Here is a 21,968-nt window from a genome sequence, read left to right on the forward strand (position 1 = left end):
GGATGGGAGGGCCGTTCCAGCCCATCCAGAGCCCTCGAGCGCTTCCCAGAGGTACTCAGCAGCACCATACACCCTCCATCTGCCTTGGGGGTCCTCGGATCTGCTGATCCCAAAGCCCCGACACTGCACAGAACGAAAAAGACTCTCTGGCTGAGGTCGTTCATGTTGCTATGAGGTATTTTAACAAGTACCTAATTTTAAAAGGATGCCCTCCAAAAGCAAGTGCTATTAATGACTTTAAAACCCTCTTTGTCCTCATCAAGGAGCAGCCCACCAATAACACTTAACCTGTCAACTTAGTTTTGCCGGAGGGCTGTACTTAAAACCGAAAGCTAAATGTTATGACTTTATAATGGCCATCCTGCATGGTACCCTCCGAGCCTCAAAATGTTCCCCTCCCTGGGAAATACATTATATGCTCTCAGTTTTCTATGCAGGTGGAATTATGGTAATAACTTTACCCTCTTATGCCTGTCCTTTTACTTGTTAGAAGTGCTTAAATTAAAGCATTGCTTCATAGACCCTGCTGCAAGCGTTTCCCCAGCAGCTGGGATCTTAGGGAATGATTGCTGGGGCCTCCAGCTCCCTCACCTGTGGCTGAGACGGGGGCAGGGATCAGAACTCATCCACACCACTCCCAATAGTTGGGCTCAGAATCCCAGCACACGTGGGACAGAAGGGCTGTTTTGTTGATAAGTTTGGAGGGATGTCAGTGAGGCATGTTCTGATAAGTCTTAGCAGAAAATAGTATCCTGCCGATGATGACGCCGCTGCGGAATACAGGCTGCTCCTGGGGAGGCCAAGAGGGGCGTCCAGGGGACTGAGTGGTTGTTTTCCAAACGCCAGCAACCAAATACATCGTCCCAATGCCGACCAGGCCTTCCACTCTCTGACACCAGTTGGGGTGTCCAACAATTCAACTCAATTCTGACGCGCAGTTAGTGCAGACACCACAGGCGAAAGGCTCCATCCCACAAGCCTGCCTCTGCTTTACACACCAGCCACAGTGGGGTCCCCAGGTGACCTGCACCTCTTCCCGGCTGACTAGAATTTCAGAGGGCTCCAAGTTTGATAATTAGTTAGAATGACTTACAGAACTCAGGAAAAACTACCACCAGTTTATTATGAAGGATACAAGTCAGTAACAGCCAAATGGAAGAGATACACGGGGTAAGGTATGAGGGTGGCGTTTGGGGGGCATGCAGATCCCACATGCCCTCTCCAGGCACTTAACCCTCCCAGTACCCTGATATGCTCACCAACCCATAAGCACGCTGGGCCCCGTCGTGTAGAGTTTTTATGGAGGTTTTACGTAGACGTGATTGATTAAATCATTGACCATTGGTAATTGAATAGTCTTAAGACCCTCTCCCCTCCTGCGAGGTGGGAGGGGGATGAGACTGAAAGTTACAACCTTCTAATCATGTGGTTGGTTTTTGGGGGAAACCAGCCCCCATGCTTACACTAACTAGGCCTCTCCCACAGTGAGTCATCTCATTAGCGTACAAAAGACAGTAAATTCCAAGGGTCTGGAAGCTCTGTGCCAGGAAGGTGGACAGAAACCAAATATTTATATTTTATTATATCACAGGGACAAATTCATGATAGGCCCAAGCCTCTTCAGCTCAAGCTCTGCTCAGCTAGGCAGGATGGAAGTGGTGGCGGGGAGAGGAGGCAAGCCCATAAGCCCTGCTCCTCTCTTTTGGGTGGCTGTGAGAATCTTCCTCCGCCCCTTCCTTAAAGGAGTAGGCTAGAACCCAAAACACGGTCTCACCTTCAGAATGAAGGGGTAAGGTGTTATGACCTGGGGGCTGCAGACAAGCAAAATTAAGGGAGCTCCTGCTGCTAGAAAAGGTTTAAGGAACCTGGATAAAAGAAAAAACAGAAATGGAAATTTGTCATTCTTATCAATTTAGGGGATTTTAGTTAAAAAGATCAGCTTTCGCTCTCAGGGCTATTCTCCTAAACAGTGTATCAGAGACAGAGCTGAATCTTACCGATCACCCACCAACACCCCCTCACTGAAGACCTTCCTTTCTGTTCTGACCTTCGGGTGCTCCCTTCATGACCTTTGATGTCTTGCTGATGCCTGTGACCAGCTCTGAACTCTTTGCTCTCTCTCTGTTGCCCTGGAGCCAGAGCCGTTCCTGAGGGATTTTCATGTTGCAAAGTAATTTGGCATTTACCGATAATTTACTAAACCATTTGTTTCCATATAGAGGAAGTCATGCTCGCTGAAGAAAATAAAAATGCTGGAACGTCAGCCTTAGAAGGTAAGGAAGTGCTCCAGGGCCTCATTCCTTTCGCATTTGCCCCCTCTTCTGCAGAGGCAATCTCTCTTGATCAAAAGAGGAGAAAGAAAGAAAAGAGGGGCGCTCTGGGATTTGAAACGCAAGTCTCTCTGTCATAAAATCCCTCATGCTTTAAAATGAAGGGAATTGAGTCATGGATTTAAATGTTTTTTAAAGTGATGAAAATGAAATCCAAGAGTTGCTTTGTTCCAGGGCGTGTGCTTGATACGGGCAGTGAAAAAGCCATCATACAACCAATGGCACAGAAAGGGATCTTCTTTGACAATTTGTGGGGATCATCTTGGGACCACTTTCATTGGCAGGAAGTGACATTGTTTATGAAGAACCAGAACAAATAGATACGGAGTACCTGTTACCTACTGCATTTAGATAAGCTCTAGCAAGGCTTCGGGAGCCTTGTCCCATGGGATTCAAGAGCCTCGTGTGTCAGAGGTGCTGCTGACTTCACTAACCCTGGCTCGGGTATTTAAAGGCAGGCGCCTGTGTCAGAGGGGCCTCTTGCCCACAGTCCTCAGTTCTGACCAGACTGATCCGGTTGTTCTTGTGTCCTCTCCCTGGCCTCCGCCTTCCCCGGTGTAGTGCTCCGAAGGGCAACCATCAAAAGGAGCCGGACGGAGGCCATGACGCGGGACTCCAGCGACGAGCACTGTGTCGACATCTCCTCTGTGGGTGAGTGGAGGCTGTCAGATCTCCTTTCACTGCTCTGAACCTCCTCTGAAAGGGAACATCCTGTCTTTGGAGAAACACCACCAGGAGGAAGGGAGGCCAAAGAATCCAGAACTTTGGGATGTAATTAGGAAAAGGCGTTGGAATCTAATCTAGTTGACAATGACTTACAGAAAAAGATGGACCAGGGGATACTGTTATGTGAAACATGGGGCTTAGGGCCAAGAATCCAACCCAGATTCTTCGAGTGTGGCAGATGTATCCCATCGGCATATATATCCTATCTCTCCTGGATGTGATAATGAGAACCCACTTTGGGAAATTGTTCAAAGGATCCTGAGGACACCCATTTGAGAACCTGCAATCATTTGCTTAATCATAGTAGCATCTACCTACTTCCATCGCCTGCTTCCATGTGATACTTACACAAATTCCTACTGACAACCCTTTAACATGACTGGTGTTCAACCTCAGGTTCCCTTAGAGATTCTGGCTGATGGCAGATTTTTTCCTCCCCAGATAAAAGGGAAGGGTCTGACTTCATCCTCCAAAGCAGAAGAGGCGTACAGAGCTCATCGCTGCTTTAGGCTTCCAGTGGCAGAAAAATCACAAATGCGGCAGGATGATTCCAGTGCCCGAAGCATATTTAAAAAGAAAAGCCAGAGAGAAGCCCAATCTGTTACAGACATAAACACGATCCTGTTAGGATTCAAGATACCGGCTGGATGCCTGGTGTCCTGCCTGGGGAATCTTTCCGTTTCCTAGGACTGAGGGTGTCCAGAGGAAAAGCAGGGTCCCCTGCTGTGCTGTGGAAACTCTTAGCTCATAACACGTGGCAGTACCCTAGCCCTGGGACCAAAGCTGCCCACCTTGCCCTGCGAATACCTGCTTGCCACGGAGGGTGATGTCCTTTGCAGCCTCATTCTTCCTCCTTACTTCTCCCACTTAGGCACACCCCTCGCCCGAGCCAGCATCAAGAGTACAAAGGTGGACGGGGCCTCCTACTTCCGGCACAAGGAGCGGCTTCTGCGTATCTCTATCCGCCACATGGTTAAATCCCAGGTGTTTTATTGGATTGTGCTGAGCCTTGTGGCTCTCAACACCGCCTGTGTGGCCATCGTCCATCACAACCAGCCCCAGTGGCTCACCCACCTCCTCTGTAAGTGAATGGTGACTACTGGCTTTCACGGCAGCTGCTCAATTGGGGTGTGAATGTCAAGAGAGCAAGGTGTCACGTGGGCCTGGCCGTGGTCCTGCCCACCCAGAGTTCTGCCTCTCCACCACGTTGTGACCGAGGCCAGAGCTGTCCTCAAGGGGTCGGGGTTATCACACGACCATTCCTAGCTGTCATTCGTTATTGAATCAGATCAACAAATCTTTGCTGATGAGTCAACAAGATGGTGTTGCACCTTGGGTAGTCTAAGGCCAGCTTAGTGCCTTACGTAGGCTCAGCGACGTAGGGTGTCTTGGTCACCAAAGTCCTAGGGAAAAAGTTCCTAGGGAAATGGATACCTTCGATAGACCAGAAAGGAAACGTGTAGGTCAGCTCTGGGTAAGGCTGCCGCTGGGCGCAAGTGAGGCTCCCAGAGGCTGTCACTGCCGGGAGTGTGGAGAGCGAATCCAGCTCTTTCATCAAAGCCATGCTTAAGCCCTTTCTCTCTCTCCTGAGAGCCATCTACCATTTGAAGGGCAATGACAAAGCCACCTGTCAAGAGAGCAAAGCTGACCCTGTGGAGTGTGCCTGGGACTCATTCTGGGTCTGAGCGTTTTCAGACTTCGTTAGGTTTTGCCTGGCACTGAGCTGGCATGGTCACTGCAAGTCCCGCTTGTGTAGGTCCTGCTGCTGTGGAGGGTTCCTCTGTAGGTGGGGCGATTGGACCGGGGAGGGCAGAAGCCCGTGCCATCCATGGAACCAACGCTTCTGCCTTTAATGCTTTCAGACTATGCAGAATTTTTGTTTCTGGGACTCTTCCTCCTGGAGATGTCCCTGAAGATGTACGGCATGGGGCCTCGCCTTTATTTTCACTCTTCGTTCAACTGCTTTGATTTTGGGGTAAGTGCTCTGGAGCCCGCCCATCCTTCTGCCAGGTGTTGCTATGCCACGGTTTGAGATAAGCAGCTTGCTCCGGGGCTCTCGGCGTGAAGCACTGAAATCAGAATTTATAAAAGGGGAATAGATAGGATTAGCAAAAAGGGAGGTCAGGAATGTGTGAATCCTTGCCGTACTAGGGTTTGTTTGGGTCTTTTAAATGCTCTTTTATTTTTAATGTTTTTAATGTTTTACTGAATGGTAACACGCATACCATAGAGTAAACACTTTGGTAAATTTTACAAAGCTACCCATAGCCAGTTTTGAACCACTTATTATCTTGGGGGAAGCCTGGGGGAGAAGGACAAAAGACTTGATTCCAGAAGGTGGTTCAATCAAAAATGAGCAACTTATATATTTATTTTTTGAGTTCGCTTTAAAATTGGGAAAATTATCTGGGTATACCCTTAAACATTCACGCACATATGCACATACACACTCGTGTATTAGCAAGTCCCCACATAGACTACTTCACCCAGTGTCCACTTTCCTAAATAATATTGATACATAAATGTGTGCGTTACTAACAGTCTTCAAGGTGCTCTCACATACATATTTGTCCTCCACTGCTTGCAGGGGTCCGATGTCCACGATGTTAGGTGCTGGGAGTTAGGCTGCCCGTTTACACATGAGTAAATAGGAGACCTCGTGGGCAAGTTCACACAGCCAGTTAGCAGCAGAAGTCGGTTTCAAAACTTTGGGTTCCTGAACCATCTCTCTTTCTGCCAAACCTACTTCTTTTTCTGCCAAATCTCCAGTTAGGTGCTAACGATTCTGAGCCCTTGCCAATCTGCATTTTAACTTGGAACATATGCTTCTGGGTACAGGCAATTTTCAGGCATAATAACTAGTGAAAGCCCATTTTCACCTTAGTTCCCTTATGTACATACTTTTCAGCATTGCTGTGAGAATTAATTTTTGTTCTTTCTCCTAGTGCAATGTGTGGAATGTAGTAGGCTTTCAGTAAACACATAATTAAAGCGTAAAACAAATTGGATGGTTGATTTGACGTTGCTATTTCTATAGCAGTCAGATTCTACGCCACCAAGTAGTACCATCACGTTGGGGTATGGGGTCCTGAGTGACTGAAAGATACTTCACGTACAGGTGACTGAAACATTCTTGTTAGCACTAAATTCTAGGACAATGAGACAACGTGGATCTTCTCAGAGGTTTTTGTATTGGAATGCAACGTGTATTAATTTAAACTTGTTTTCTCATTTGAGGACCACTCTTTTGTCTGTTCAAGGTGTTATAAGAACAGTATGGCTGTCAGATGTGTGCAGAAGTGGTGAATGACTACTGCAGTTTTCACAAAGGACAGAACAGCAGTCAGTAAAGCAATCTGTAGTATGAAGGAGGAAATTTAGCAAGGGGAGTGGGGAGCAGTGGGGAGAGAGGTGGTAGAGTCTTGTTTTTCCTTGGCAGCCTTCACAAACAGGTGGTCCTGTTGCAGGTGGGCTGGGTGGGGGAGGGGGGAGTTTGAATTTCACAATGGCCCAGTGAGAGCTGTTGGTTGCGGAATACAAGATTGCTCCTCTCTCCTCTTCCTCATTCACCTCCTCCTCCTTTTCCTCTTCTCACCGTGGCTGGGTTTGGCTCTTTAGGTCACAGTGGGCAGCATCTTTGAAGTGGTCTGGGCGATCTTCAGACCTGGTACATCTTTTGGAATCAGTGTCTTGCGAGCTCTCCGGCTTCTAAGAATATTTAAAATAACCAAGTAAGTGATCAGAATCTAGACTCTTCCCAACCACCTTCGAGAGTGGACGCTTCTCTCTGCCTTATTATATTTATTTCCTTCCATCCCCACGTGCCCTTACCACATGATCCCCTTTCTGACTCCACCCCCCACTCCGTTCTCCAGTTCCTTCTTCTTCTCCGAAGATTAAACCAGAAAAATGCCCATGATGCCATATCCTGTGCCACATTCCCAAGGGAGCCACATTATTGCTGTCATCTCTCCTTCCTACAAGTATGCAGATGCGGCTTATCTCATAGACCACCAGGCAGATGCTCAGCTGTGCATGGAGATAATTTGGTATTTAGTGTTCACTGCTGTAATGCTGTCTGGGTTCTTTGTAGGTATTGGGCATCCCTCCGGAATTTGGTGGTCTCCTTGATGAGTTCCATGAAGTCAATCATCAGTTTGCTCTTCCTTCTCTTCCTCTTCATCGTTGTCTTTGCTCTCCTAGGAATGCAGCTGTTTGGAGGCAGGTAAGCACCAATGAACTCTGCATCCAAAGGAGCCTCAAAACCTAGACTTCAACCTGTGAGCGCTGGGGTCACTAATTTGATTGCCATGTTAACTATCTCGTTTGTTCGTGTCTGTGGCTCATGTGTGTGGAACAGATATCTCTGTTTTTAATCCGTTCACACTGTACAGGGTTCTTATTGAGGGGACCCCTCTCTCTGGAGCTGTCCGTGAAAGGTACAGCCTGGGGCTTTGTAACTCAGGATCAGCCCAGACCCCGTCCCATTACCAGGGCCCTTCAAGTGCACAGTCCCCCAGTAGTAGTCACTAAAACTGTCTTCATAAGTTACTGGGATGAGGGGAGAGTAGGGCACAGGGGGATGTGGAGAAAGGGGAAAAGTAGTGATGAAAACGGCATAATCTCGGGAAAGGAAAACTTGGTCATTTCATTCTCTCTGAATTTCCTTTTTCAGGTTCAACTTTAATGATGGGACTCCTTCAGCAAACTTTGACACCTTCCCTGCAGCCATCATGACTGTATTCCAGGTATGAGACGTTAAAAAATGTTACTTGGGATCCCTTGGTGCACACACTATAAAATGATGTGTTAAGAGAATTCTCCCTTTCCTCTCCAAGCTCCTCTCAGGCAGCTGGGTACTCTTGCTTATTGAGTAATCATCACCACTATAATTCCTAGCATTTCTATAGCTATGTCCTTACCAATAATAAAAGAGCTCTATTGTGATGACCTCATTGGCTTTCTCCTTACACTTGTGAGTTGGCAAGAGATGTTAGTCAAAGTCATTCAGCAACATTGCATTTCTGGTTTTATGAAATTGGAAGTATCTTCAAACCCACGTGTGCATTTAAAGAAGCATCTTTTCCACGCACCCCCCCCAAAAAAATTTTTTTTTAAATCATGGGGGAAACTCAAAATCAATAATGTCTAAGAGCTAAAGGAGAACGCTATTTAGCCAGAATCTGAGGCTGAACCAGAACCCAGGTTTCCAGAACTGGAGCCCATGAGGCCCTTTCCAATAATGCTGCTGTCTCAGGAACTGTATCTTGGCAGCTCCTGGGGACAGTCAGGCGGTGACCAGACCACCTCATCTGTGTGATTCCCACAGGCCGGGCAAAGCTGATGTTTGGGTCAGGGTGGGGAGACTCTATATTTTGAGGAATAGAATCTTCCCTTTTGATGTTCTCCTTCTGTTTTCAATGTCTCTTACATATCAGAAGGAAGTTGAGGATTATTCGTGGCCGTGACACTTTTTTCTCTCTCGCAGGATAATCAAGCAAGGGGTAGATGGAAAAGACCCAGGCCCAGAATTTTCCCCCTTCCGTTGACCCCATTTTCTCATCCAACCCAGGTCTCTGATTTGCCTGTTGTTTGCTTTGCGTAGATCCTGACGGGTGAGGACTGGAATGAGGTGATGTACAATGGGATCCGCTCCCAGGGTGGGGTCAGCTCAGGCATGTGGTCAGCTATCTATTTCATTGTGCTCACCTTGTTTGGAAACTGTATCCTTTCTCAAAGGCTTCTCTTGGGCTGCCTGCAGGGACCAGCATGTGAGGAGGAGGAGGTGATGGTAGTGGTGCTGATGGTGGTAATAGTGGGGGGCGGGGTAGCACTGGGATGACCATTGCTAGGTGTACTAAGAGGCACAAGGATCCCGATCTAAGGATCATCTGCTAGTTGGGTAAAGAAGATAAATATAAGCAAGTATCATCCAAATGATCAGATATCATAATATCCAAGTTATCAGATTAGCATCACAAATAAAAACATATGAGTCTGTTATAGTAAATGGTTGGAGATACAATGAGCTGGGGAAAATAAGAAAAGACAGAGATCACTATGGGCTGAAATAGTGACAAGATTATAATACTAATGAATTAATTATATGTTTTTTTTTACTTTTTTAAAAAAGACTTTTTTATTTAAGTATAGTTGATTTACAATGTTGTATTAGTTTCAGGTGTACAGCAAAGTTATTCAGTTACACATATATATATATTTTTCAGATTCTTTCCCTTATAGGTTATTACAAAATATCGAGTATAGTTCCCTGTGCTATACAGAAGGTCCTTGTTGGTTATCTATTTTATATATAGTACTGTGTATATGTTAATCCCAGACTCTTAATTTATTCCTCCTTCCCCCTTTCCCCTTTGGTAACCATAAGCTTGGTTTTCTATGTCCGTGGATCTATTTCTGTTTTGTATATAAGTTCATTTGTATCATGTTTTTTAGATTCCACATATAAACGATACCATATGATATTTGTCTTTCTCTGTCTGGCTTACTTCACTTGGTATGATAATCTCTAGGTCTATCCATGTTGCTGCAAATGGCAATATTTCATTCTTCTTTATGGCTGAGTAGTATTCCACTGTATATATATCCCACATCGTCTTTATCCATTCACGTGTCAGTGGACATTCAGGTTGCTTCTATGTCTTAACTATTGTAAATAGTGTGCAATGAACATTGGGGTGCATGTATCTTTTCGAATTCTAGTTTTCTCCAGATATATGCCCAGGAGTGGGATTGCAGGATCATGTGGCAGCTCTATATGTTAATATAGAACAGAGCCTTCCACATAGTAAGTTCTCAAAAATATTAGTATCATGATTAATGCTGATACTACTGAGCATAGCTAACATTTATCGTACTTGTGCTGTTCATGAGACCCTGTAGTAAATGCTTTCCAGGCACTATTGCATCTAATCCTTACCTTATAAGACTTAGAGGAAATAACTCAATCAAAGTCAAACAATTAGTAAGTTGTGAAGGGAGACTAGAAACTAAGTGCATTTAATTCCAAAATCCATGGCTGGTCGTGGGCTCTAGACCAGAAAGATTTAGGTTTTAATCCCAGCAACTCTGTTTACCAGCTGTGTGGCCTTGGGAAAGTCACTTAATCTCTCTGAGTGCCTAGTTTCCACATCTGAAAGGAAGAAGCAGTATCTCTCTCCTTTGATGGTTATGAATAGTAAATGAGATAATTTGCTTGAATGTTACGTTATAAACTGCAAACTTCTACATGATCATTAGAAGTTTTGGGGGGTGGGACTTGCGTTGAATTGGGATTGCTAGAGTGAAAAGGGACAGCCATGTGCTGCAGCTATATTTTTGCATTTTCCATAGCCTCACAGAACAGTGATATTTCTTTAAGTTTTCTGCCCTGAAAACTTCTAGGGGCCAGAGCAGACTATAAACTAAACATGAAAAACCCATAAAAAGAAAGCTAGGCAGTGAGTCACAGAAATGGAAGGCCAGTTTGTCACAAAGTAGCTCACTTTGCCCTCTGGGAGCTTTGATTCAGGTATTTCTTTGTCCTGTACAAAGAGATGACATGTGGAAGGAGAGAAGACATTTTCTCCATCAAACAGAGTTGCATAACATCTCTCTCCCTCCCCCGACAGCCCCTGCTTAAGTGACTCTTTGGGGTGGTTTCTGCTCCTGCTGGTGTCCCAGGCAGGAAAGGCCTGGGGATGCCCTCTCAGCCTTGCTGGGGCCTTTGGCTTTTCTTACTTGCCCATCCTTAACTCATCACCCCAGACACACTGCTGAATGTGTTCTTGGCCATCGCTGTGGACAATCTGGCCAATGCCCAGGAGCTGACCAAGGTAAGCATTGTTCTCCGGGGATCCGATGGTTCTCTAGTGCCGTTGGGTGCCTGCTGGCCTTTGGGGCTGTGTCCAAAAGTCTGCGTTGCCTGGCTCAAGCCTGCCAGGAAGGCCCCTTCTGGGAGCTTGTGGACAGCTGGAGAGACACACATCCATGAAAGGAGCCTGCTTCACCCTCGCTGAGTTTGCTGAGCCTTGGAGCAGACTGGATCTCTCATGGGACGTAGAAGATAATCACTTAGTCACTGCAAACTCCTAAAGATATCCTTTGCAGAATTACGCCCTGGAAAAGAAAGAAAACACCAAAGTCCTGGATTTAAGTCCCACCTCTGCTTCTGTGACCTGTGGCTGTGTGACCTCAATCATGTGCCTTCATACTTCTTGGTTTGGGGGTGAGAGGGGCCAGGAGCATCTCTGTTCCTAGACTGTGTCTCCTGGGGTACTCCAGTGGCCATGGTCATCTTGAGGGAAGTTTCAATGAAGCTAGTTGCTACATTGCTCAAATAACTGTTCCTTTCTTTCCTCTGAGTCATTTCTTCAGGGGTGGAGGCAATACTGATTGCAGTGGGATGGTCTAGGGAGATGAGTGAAAACTTCTCCCCACGTAATACACATTTGGTTTGGGGCAGAGCCCATAGCAACCTGGTGATGTTTCCGTGACTGCTCTTCCCTACGTCCTTGAGGGTCTTCTTCTCTGCAGGCAGGGAAAAATACCAGCTCCAGTATCTGAAAAGCTGGCTGTGAGTCATGCATCTACCACTTACTGGCTCTTTTAGCTTGTGCTTGACCCCTGGTCTCCATTAGCCTTGCTTCCTTTATCTGTAAAAAAGGAATGATATATCTGCCTTGCATACCTCACAGGAGTACTGCAAGGATCAAGTAAAATGATGCGTGTGAAAACCAGAGCAGGCTGTGAAGATGTGTGTATTCCTAGGAGCTCTAGTCATTTTACCTGAACCGGCTTTCCTTGGCGTCATCACATAGAGGGACATTTATGAGCAGGAATGTGGGTGAGGGGATAAGGTCCCTGCCTGGGCCCCAGGGTGGGGTCACTTAGCTGTGCAGGGAAGAGGGCGTGATGGGAAGTGTGGTGTTTACTTCAGGGGGCTGTGCCTGGAAGGTCCCCCTCCATCACTTCCAGACACTGCAGAGCATCTGAGAAGTGTCGGCTCTGGCCTCTGACCTCCACAACCCCGGCCAGCTCCGCTGAGGACTGGCACTGGGGTAGAACTGCACGGCTGTCCTGAGAAGGTGGGGCAGGGTGGAGGCCAGAATTGCTGGCCAGGAGGCTGCTGTCTCAAGGGGGCTGGCTGCTGGCCACCCGAGGTCTGTGAGCCAACCTGACCTCATTCTGCCTTGTTTCACCTCTTGCCCTGCTTGTCTCGCTTCGCCTGGTCTCCAGAACGCCTTCTGGGGAGAGCCATGGGAGCTGCTGTCCTTCACGAGGATCCCAGACAAAGCCCTCTCTGCTTTGTGTCTAGGATGAACAGGAAGAAGAGGAGGCCTTCAACCAGAAACACGCACTGCAGAAGGCCAAGGAGGTCAGCCCGATGTCTGCACCCAACATGCCTTCCATCGAGTGAGTCGCTGTCCCCACTTCACAGACCCCTGCGCTCCTGTGCTGACAGCCAGTTGCTCAATTCCAAAGCTGTGAACTCTCACAGGGCGCCTGCTCCGTGCCAGGAAACGTCCTGTGAATACAGCAGTGAGCAAGACAGGCTCTCTTTTTTTCACAGAGCTTTTATTTCAGTGAGCAAGATAGCTGATAAATACACAGAAATAATTTTAGATAGTGAGAATAGCTATCAAATACATATAACAGGGTACTAAGGCAGAGGAACAGGAATTGGGTGGAGTACCTTCGGGCGATCTGGGAGGGGTTCTCTGAAGAGATGATATTTAAGCAGAGACCTAAATGTGTCGAAGATGGTCGTGTGACGTTACGAAGGTGGAACATCCCCAGCAAGACCCAGTGTGGCTGGTATGAAGGGAGCAAGGGGGAAGAGAAGGAGACATGGCCCGGGAGGTTCTGAAGGCCCAGGTGAAGGACTTTAGCTTTTATTCTAGTTACAACCATAGGAGGGTCTAGAGGGGAAGGGTGGATAGGTTAGGATTTACACTTTTAAAAGGTCCCTGTGCTCTGTGGAGATGGACTGTAGGGGTCCAGACTGGAGCCAGGAAGACAGAGGTTGGCTCTTAGAGTAAAGTAGGTGAGAGCTGGTGGTGGTTTAGACAGACCATGGTAGCAATGGAGAAGATGAGAAGTCATCCCATTCAGTCTGTATTTTGGAGGGAGAACCAATAGGATGAGCTGATGGAATAAATGTGATGGAGGTGGGGATGAAAAAAAAAAGAGAGAAGAAACAAACGTTTCTCCCAGGTTTTTAGGTTTGAACCTAAGCAACTGGGTAGATGATGGTGGTATTTACTGCTAGCCTGGAGAACAGTGGAAATCCAGGGTTCATGTTGGCCACGTTAAATTTGAGATGCTAAGACATGCAAGTGAAGGTGTTGAACGGGCTGTTGGCCCGTGAGTCTGGAGTTTAGAAGTCGAGGTTAGAAATAAGGATTTGGGGGAGCATTTGCATTTGGACGGCATTTTAGCTGTCAGCCCGGGCGGGCTGACTCAGGGAGAGGTGGGCTGGAGAAGCGAGGAGCTGAGAACAGAGGCCAGAGCACTCCGGGCCTCGAGGAAAACCCGCGAGGAGACTGATGGGGAGCAGCCCGGAGGTGGGAGAGAGAACGAGGGGGCGTGGTGTCCTGGAGACGTGGAGAAGAACACGCTTCCAGACGGAGGGAGTGGACGGCGGAGCTCAGGACCGTTGAAAGATCACGTAAGATGAGAACAGAAAAGGGAGCGTTGGGTTTGGCAAAATGAACGCTGTTAGCGACCTTCCCGAGAGCCGTTTCAGTGGCCCAGTGGGAACAGAATCCAGTTGGAGCGGATTAGGGAGAGAATGGGAGGTGATAAATTAGAGTGGCGAGTGTAGACTCTTTGAGGATCCAGCCTGGCCCTGTGGCTGCTGGTGGAACCGGCAGGCCATGGGCCCTGCGGGGCGACTGACCACTGTATGGTGCTGGGGGAGGGCCTTGGAGAAGGGCCTTGAGAAGTGACCACAGAACCACGGAATTCCTGTTGTGGCTTCTTGGCCGTCCTGAGAACTTAGTGAGGGGTCCTGGGGTATCACTGGGGAGGGTCTGAGAGCCCTGGCAGCTGGACCTCTATCCTGGCCCCAGACCCTGTCATCTATTACTAGAAGCTGATCAGGGAGGAGCCCTTCTCTGCCCAGAGCTCGTGTGAAAGCCTATGAATGTCCTCGGCCTCGCCTTGTAGGAACATTCCAGAGTTATGTGTGGGGACCTCCCTCCCCTGCATGAGAAAAAAACTCCCCTCCCCCCCCCCACCCCCGGCAAATTTTTTAAAGATTGATGAAGAAAGGTGAAACAACTCCTTGCTCCCTAGAGCATTCTCTGGGCCTTGAGCAGTTTCTACTCCACTTTCCCTGCACTCATGAGTCTGGGCTAAAAATACATATACACAGGTATCCAAACATGCTGGTGGGTAGGGCTGGCTGTCACTTAGCAGTAGGTGGTTCTATTTACTGAGATGAGGAAGCCTGGAGGAGGAGTGGGTTAGAGATACGCGGGGGAAGGATGCTTGGCCCAGAGTAGAAAATCACTATTTATGGAATGAAAGAATGAATGAGATGCTGGTAGGCACATGACAGTAGGCATTGAGCTGTGTGCGTATCCGGCCACAGTGAGGTGGGAGAGGTGCTGTGACCATCCAAGATGAGCAGAGATCCAGGCTTTGGGTGCAGTGCTTGTGCTGCGAGGTGGGTGCTACAGGTGGAATGTTGTCAGGGTGTGTGTGCGCTGCCTGGGCTTACAGCCCAGACTCCTGACTTCCGGGCTACGGTATAACTAAGTGCGAATGTGGTGTCCATAGAGAAACACGGAAAGAACATTGTTACAAATTAAAAGGCCCAAGTGCTAGTCGTAGCTCGGTCCCTCACACGCTGAGGGAACCTCCTGGCATCTCAGAATCCCTGTTTCCCCATCTTCGAAATGAAGAATACCAACCACCCTTCCTGATCCACAGGGTCCTTGCAAGGTGTATGTGAGGTCATATATGCATGAGTTGGAAAGATGCTTCTCTGTGATTTTAGGTATGAAGACATATTAATGGTTGTGATGGGATATGAGTCTGGATCTTTGTATGTGCGACTGGAGAAGTGAAGTTTGAAGTGTGTATCTGATTTGTGTGGAAATTAGAGGTTGGTTCTCTCTTTTGCCTGGCGCGCGTGTGTGTGTATGCGCGTGTGCGTGTGCGCATATGTGGGTATGCACACATGTGAGCATGTAAGAGAGAGAGAATTCTTCCATGTAATTACACCCTTACACATGTGCTCCTGGAGGGCTGGCATTTGAATATCTGAGAATTTGCAAATAGCCAGTGGAAGGTGCTTTTCCTGGTGGGAGTGCATGCTGCCCGTCTAGAGCGTGTGCTTCTCTTTCTCTGTGCTGCCCGTGCTTCCTGGCATGGCCACTCTGCGTGCATTGCAGCTGTCAATGCTGAGGGGTGCGTTCATTTGCGGAGCTCACAGGCGTCTCCACAGTGATACCCACATCCATTCCAGGGGTGCTTATGTGCATTGCGCCTCTTCAGGCTCAGACCAGCTGCCTCTGCTCCCTTTGCCCACCGTGGACCACGCTTCTCTGCAGATGTGGACACGGCGTTTGAACAGTGCTAGTTTGCCTGCGTGTTCTCCACTGGTGGGTGTCAGTTTCATCGGGGAAGGAGCAGCATTTGCCAACCTCCCAGGTCCAGGCAGGGCCCATTGGGCCAGACTGGGTTTGTCAGCCCAGGAACTGGGGCAAGCTCATTCCACAGGTGTCCCAGACGTGCAATCCTCCACCTGAGCACTGACAGCTTCATTTTTCCTGTTTGCCTTTGTGGGTGATGCCTCTACCCTACCATTCTGACCTTCCTTGTGTTTGAAAGGACACAACACGTGTGTATCTGTAGAAGAGATTTTTCCCTGTGCAAGGCCAGGAAGGTTAATACTGTGCTTTACCCAGCTGAATAGACTGAACATTGAAGGCCTCTGGTCAGGGCCACTGCATTGCACACATGCAGGGGGCACTGCTTACATCCTGAAGTATGTGGACAGCAGCCCACAGAGTGGTGGCCCCGCCTTTGGCCGTGGGCTACTTGGTGGCCTCGATGGTGTGCATGGCAGTGCATTTGTTCCCTGCATGTTGTGTGAGATTGGAGTGATGAGCTGGGGAGTCACACCCTTGTGAATATCCTAGAAATGATCAGGGGGAAATACAACTCTTTGTCCAAGTTTACAGGGTTTCCAAAATAGGTCTCTGAAGGATATTTAGGTGAAAGCGTGAGTGCCAGTGGGGCTTGATGACTGAGTATCCGAAGCTGTTACCTCCGGGAAGCAATAGACCCTTTGTGTGCCCGCATGTTTGCTTCAATACTAGATCCGTGTGTTTGCACACAGCAAGGAACCAAGGTCACTCCCTTGGAGAGCTGAAGGTTGGGAGTGTACAGAGGGCAGCAGACACGTAGGGGATTCTGCACCTCTCCCTGGAGATCGGCTGGTGGCCATGGGGCTTGCGGGTCCTAGAGGTCAGGATAAACTGAACCTGTCCATTTTTCTTCCCCAGAAGAGACAGAAGGAGAAGACACCACATGTCGATGTGGGAGCCACGCAGCAGCCACCTGTATGTGTGTACCGGTTTGCGTGTTTGTGAGTGGTTACGTGTGGGTGCGGGGACACCGTGTCTTTGTCCTTGCCGTGGGCAGAGTGGCATCGGGCGTGCACGTGTCAGTGTGTGCCATGGTGTGTGCGTGGGCGTTCCGTGCACATGGTTTGTGGATCTGCCCCTCCGCACCTCTCACCATGTGCCTATCTCAGTGTGCGTCTCAGGTATGTGACCCCGTGTGCAGTTTGCTCTTCCGTGTGGCCTGTGAGTGGGCATGTGTCGGTGTGGGTCGTTAGTGCCGGTGGGGTGCCTTTCACGCAGGCACTTGTGGACAGCACGTGTGGGCCCCAGTGAGGATGCGTGTGGGCACATGTGAGCATCCCCTGCACGGGCTCTAGGCGTGCGCCCGCAGGCGTGTGTGAGTGTGGGCATAGGCGTCCACCCCACCCCCCCCGTGGGAGCCCACTCTCTGTGTCACGTTTGTGTGTTCCCGCTGCCACGTGAATGCTCAGCCAGGCCCCTGAGCTGGACTGTTCAGCGGTTGTTTTGAGTATGAGTTGCTGGTGGTCCCTGGACATAGAGTCCTGTGGATTTTATTAGTGATTGTGGAAGAGACCCCACTGCATCACTGCAAGAGTGATGCCAAGACCTTTTATAACACGGGTCTGCTCGCCACTGTCATCCGTCACCCTTGGATAGTACCTGCCCATTGTATTTCTCAGCCCTGGCTCTCCCAGGCTGTCCTCAGAAAGGGAAAGGAGAGGGAGAGGAGGAGGAAGAAAGGCCTCTCACCTTGAACTAAGGGCCATTGGTGGGCACGGAGCAGGTACAGGCTGCTGCCCTGAAAGCAGAGGGGAGCTGGGGGAGCGGACATCTGGTAAGCCTTCGTACTACTGTCCTGGGGACCGGGACTCAATCCTGGGCTGACCCCACCCCTCTCAGCTCCTGCGGAGCAGTGATTAGAGCGGGAAGCCCCACGGACCGGGGGACAGTGGTCCCACCACCCCCTCGGCCCCTCGCGTCTTTCTGTGCACCCTGTCTGCAGGTCCTGGGCTCTCCCGTTCGCTCCCTGCACTGTGTGTCCCCCCATCCCACGGCCACCGAGGGCTGGCCTCTGCCCCGTGGCCGCCCTCCCTGGCCCTTAGCCGTCAGCTCTGACCAAGCCCTCGCCCTCTCCCCTTTGCCAGGAGGGAGCGAAGGCGCCGACACCACATGTCGGTGTGGGAGCAGCGCACCAGCCAGCTGAGAAGGCACATGCAGATGCCCAGCCAGGAGGCCCTCAACAAGGAGGAGGCCCCACCCATGAACCCCCTCAACCCCCTCAACCCCCTGAGCTCCCTCCACCCACTCAATGCCCACCCCAGCCTCTACCGGAGACCCAGGCCCATCGAGGGGCCGGCCCTGGGCCTGGGTCTGGAGAAGTGTGAGGAGGAGCGCGTCAGCCGCGGGGGGTCCCTCCAGGGGGACGGAGGGGACCTGTCGAGTGCCCTGGACAACCAGAGGAGCCCCATGTCCCTGGGCAAACGGGAGCCGCCCTGGCTGGCCAGGCCCTGTCATGGGAACTGTGACCCGACCCAGCAGGAGGCCGGGGGCGGGGAGACCGTGGTGGCCTTCGAGGACCGGGCCAGGCACAGGCAGAGCCAGCGGCGCAGCCGGCACCGCCGCGTCAGGACGGAGGGCAAGGAGTCCTCCTCCGCTTCCAGGAGCAGGTCTGCCAGCCAGGAGCGGAGTCTGGATGAAGCTGTGCCCAGTGAGGGGGAGAGGGACCTCGAGCCCAGGGACAGCCACGGGGGCAAGGAGCCCACAATCCAGGAGGAAGAGCGATCCCAGGACTTAAGGAGGTAAATGAGACGCAGGAGCATGCCCGAGGCATGTAGCGTGCTGGAGTTAGGGGTTCTTCAGCGTGAGCCCTTCCAAGCCTCGGTTTCCCCTGTAGTAAAATGGAGGTGATGCTAATGCGCCTTTTACGAGGCGTGTGTAAATATGACAGCGGTGGCGTCCACCCCCCTGAACACCAGGGCATCTCCTGTTGGGAGTGGGTAGTGGATGAATGGATAGGAGTAAAGGCAGTGGATACTGTCTGTGGATACTGCCTGGCTGGGTGGGGTGGGAGGCACCGGATGCCACGTGCTCTCCAGCAGGGCTGCTTTGGCTCCCCGCACTTCTGCTTCTCGCCAGGCGTATCAGACGTTTCGGAACAGCTTCTCGATCTGAGCACCACCTGTGTCCCCCTCTCTCTTCACAGGACCAATAGTCTGATGGTGCACAGACGCTCCGGGCTGGCAGGAGCCCTCGACGAGGCCAACACACCCCTCGCCCTGCCCCAACCAGAGCTGCAAGCGGAGAAGGATGCAGCGCTGACGGAACAGGAGCCGGAGGGCAGCAGTGAGCAAGCCCTGCTGGGGGACGTGCAGCTGGACATGGGCCGGGTCATCAGCCAGAGTGAGCCCGACCTCTCCTGCACCACGGCCAACACGGACAGGGCTGCCCCCGAGAGCACCAGCGTCACCGTCGCCATCCCTGACGTGGACCCCTTGGTGGACTCGACCGTGGTGCACAGTGAGAACACAGTTCCTGTCCCCTTCACCCCCATTGCTCATCGTGCCCGGGGCTGGGGGAGTCTTGGCTCTGGAATCATCCCTGGAGAGCTGCGTGGAAAACCCCACCAGAGGGATGAACTCACTCTTCAACATGTAAAAAAAAAACAGCAGCAGTTTTTTCCCCAGTTTGCAAGAAAAATAAGTTAGAATTTTCTCAATCTTAAGTTTTGCCCATAAAATGTCCTTAGGCCTTTGGCCCCTGTGACCATCCTAGAGTCTTCAGAGAGATCACACGTGATTTTTGACCCATTTTTATATTCAGCTATTTGATTTATTGTATGAATATCTGATGGCATTCTCTGGGACCCCCCAGGTGCTCTGCCACTTGACAGTTTGGGGACCGTTGCTGGAACAGAAGATGGCAGGTGGGCTGGGGCCGGCCCTGGCTGTGCTCGGTGTGTAGCCTCCTAAACCCTGTGTCTCTCGAGGCCTCAGTTTATCATCTGTGAAGTGAGGGCATCGAACCAGATGACCTCTGAGATCTTTCCCTGTGCTAACATTTTATGAATCTCTTACTCTTATCTACTCTTTTTCTCCTAGGAGCTCTTAGTCACACTTTCTCTTATAGTTCCTAAAGGCAATGGTTGTTCACCTGTGAGACCTTAAACGGAAGCAACCCAAAAGCACTTAACCCACACCCATCCCTGCCCTGACACCCCACCCATCTCTGCATTAGTCCCACCATCCACCTTATTATCATCACTGAATCGTGACCACAGGATTCCACTCTTGCTTTTTTCCCTCTCTCTCTTTCCCCATATTTTTCTCTTTTCACAGAACAGTCCTCTCTCCCTGTTTTTCTCTCTCCCACTTCTGTCTCTGTTTCGTCGCCTTCTCAAAGTGAAGAAAATGTCTCAAAGTGTTCTTCAGAGTGCCAGTGCTACCTTAAAAAGTGAAATCTCGCATATCCGGTGCCCCTGGGGTTGACTTGGGCGGGCATGTCTCAGGATCTCAGGCTCACAACCTTTTTTTCTGTCTTATTTAATTTTATGTTCTAATAATGAAGTTTTGGGGGCCCTCCTTTATGAGACACAACATAAGAAAGTTTGACCCCCCTCTGTTCTCTTTCTGGGGCTAGTCCCTGTCCTTGGTCGTAGGTAAGAGCGTGTCATCAGAGGGTTTTTGGACACTTTGGATGACTTACCTTTTGGAAGGACCTGGAAGGGGTCAGGACCTCAGAGGTTTGCTACTTACACAAGGTTCCAGGGCAGAAGCATTCAGTGAATGGGAATGTGGGAGAGGTTCCTTTGCCCCACTCTGATAGCCTCATCCTCTCTGCCACTCACCCCACTCTGGGACTTGCAGAAGGAAACAGAGAGTAGTGGTCCAGCAGCCCCACTCTGTCTCTGCTTCTTCATCCTCTCAATCCTGGGATAAAGTCATGGACCCATCTTCGCGTGAATATTGCATTCTTGTTTCTACATTAATCATGACGGGAAAAAGCACAGCCAGAAAGGCTGCCACAAACAGAGTAATGTCTTCTTAAAGTCTTCCACTGCAGTGTGATTTCTTTGAAAGGAGATAGAATTTTGAATTGGGAACCCATACCAGCTGTATGACCTTAGGATAGGTCCTTGAATTCCCTGAACTTCAGTTTTCCCATCTGTAGAAGGGGAATAATAATATATGCCGTCCAAGGTGTACTGATGTGAAAACTGCCATAAGTGAATATATACAAAGAGTTCAGATTTTAGATATAAATAAACTTTGTAAACTTTGCAACAGAAACAACCATTCTGTTTTACCCAGGGAAACATGATTATCATTTATATGGCAAAAAACAGGGCTATACCACCTGAAATCAGGGCAGGGGTAAGGCTAGGAAGAGAGCAGGGCTTAACTCAGTATAATCTAGCAAACACCCCGATGTTTTCAGGCACCTTGCCAGGCACATCCCTAGCTGCCTCTCCTGTGCCCTCCATCCCATCCCCAGTGGAAAATGAAGGGCACCGTTCTGCACGTAGCAAGGTTTCTGAAGATTTCAACACGTTCCTCTTGCAGTCAGCAGCAAGACTGATGGAGAAGCCAGTCCCTTGAAAGAGGCAGAGATCAAAGAGGATGAGGAGGAAGTGGAGAAGAAGCAGCAGAAGAAGGAGAAGCGTGAGACGGGCAAAGCCATGGTGCCTCACAGCTCAATGTTCATCTTCAGCACCACCAACCCGTAAGACACCCTCCATTGCCACCTCCCTTTGGTGCTGGAGTAAACAGCCCAGGTTTGAGCCAGGGCGGGGTGATGAGAAGGAGGGATGGGGGTCCAGTCTTCCTCCTGAGCCTTCCTGGTGGAATGTGGCCAGACATCTGAAGACTCCAGGGTGCTCACTAGGTGAGGCCAGTCATGGAATTAATGAACAGCCTTGGAACTCTGTGCCCATAGTCTAAAGAGTAATTTAAGACAGTACAGAATGAGAAATGTCATGAGGGAAGGACCCTTCACCTACTCTTTGGTCAGCAGGTTGGGGGGGTGGGGCGTGGTGAGAAGGAAGGAAATCTACTTGGGATGTGTGACCAAATATTCCAGAGGTGGACAGAGCTGAGAATAGGGAGGCTTGGATAACTCGATCATCCGTTGGCTGCCCTACGTGTGAATTTTGAAGTGGGTGTGCCCCTCAGAGCAGAGGCAGGGCATGAGATGGGGTTGGCGAGGAAGAATCTGGAAGGTTAGATTTAGGAAAGATGGAATTTTGAAAGAGAAGCTGCCTTCCACCCTGGAAATGAGCAAAATGTACACATAGACCAGCTTCTGAGTCTAGGAAGGT

At 49.8% G+C, this 21,968-nt stretch overlaps 1 protein-coding gene across 3 annotated transcripts in view; it reads left to right on the plus strand.

Moving 5' to 3' along the window:
- CACNA1E (calcium voltage-gated channel subunit alpha1 E) overlaps nt 1–21,968 on the plus strand; it is a gene marked incomplete at its 5' end in the record, with an annotated part of 295,319 nt that overhangs the window by 213,107 nt on the left and 60,244 nt on the right. For 2 of the 3 annotated variants that reach the window (XM_082675182.1, XM_082675183.1), the window contains 14 exons: nt 2,220–2,273; nt 2,892–2,981; nt 3,928–4,137; nt 4,919–5,031; nt 6,675–6,787; nt 7,150–7,281; nt 7,732–7,804; nt 8,662–8,779; nt 10,824–10,891; nt 12,373–12,470; nt 16,574–16,630; nt 17,800–18,453; nt 18,858–19,171; nt 21,214–21,373. In XM_082675182.1, coding sequence (XP_082531308.1) covers nt 2,220–2,273; nt 2,892–2,981; nt 3,928–4,137; nt 4,919–5,031; nt 6,675–6,787; nt 7,150–7,281; nt 7,732–7,804; nt 8,662–8,779; nt 10,824–10,891; nt 12,373–12,470; nt 16,574–16,630; nt 17,800–18,453; nt 18,858–19,171; nt 21,214–21,373 — 2,254 coding nt within the window. The remainder of the gene's footprint in view (nt 1–2,219; nt 2,274–2,891; nt 2,982–3,927; nt 4,138–4,918; nt 5,032–6,674; nt 6,788–7,149; nt 7,282–7,731; nt 7,805–8,661; nt 8,780–10,823; nt 10,892–12,372; nt 12,471–16,573; nt 16,631–17,799; nt 18,454–18,857; nt 19,172–21,213; nt 21,374–21,968) is intronic. The other variant, XM_082675184.1, reaches the window with a different exon arrangement.

This window comes from Grampus griseus, assembly GCF_964374135.1.
Source record: "Grampus griseus genome assembly, chromosome: 1".
Lineage (NCBI taxonomy): Eukaryota > Metazoa > Chordata > Mammalia > Artiodactyla > Delphinidae > Grampus > Grampus griseus.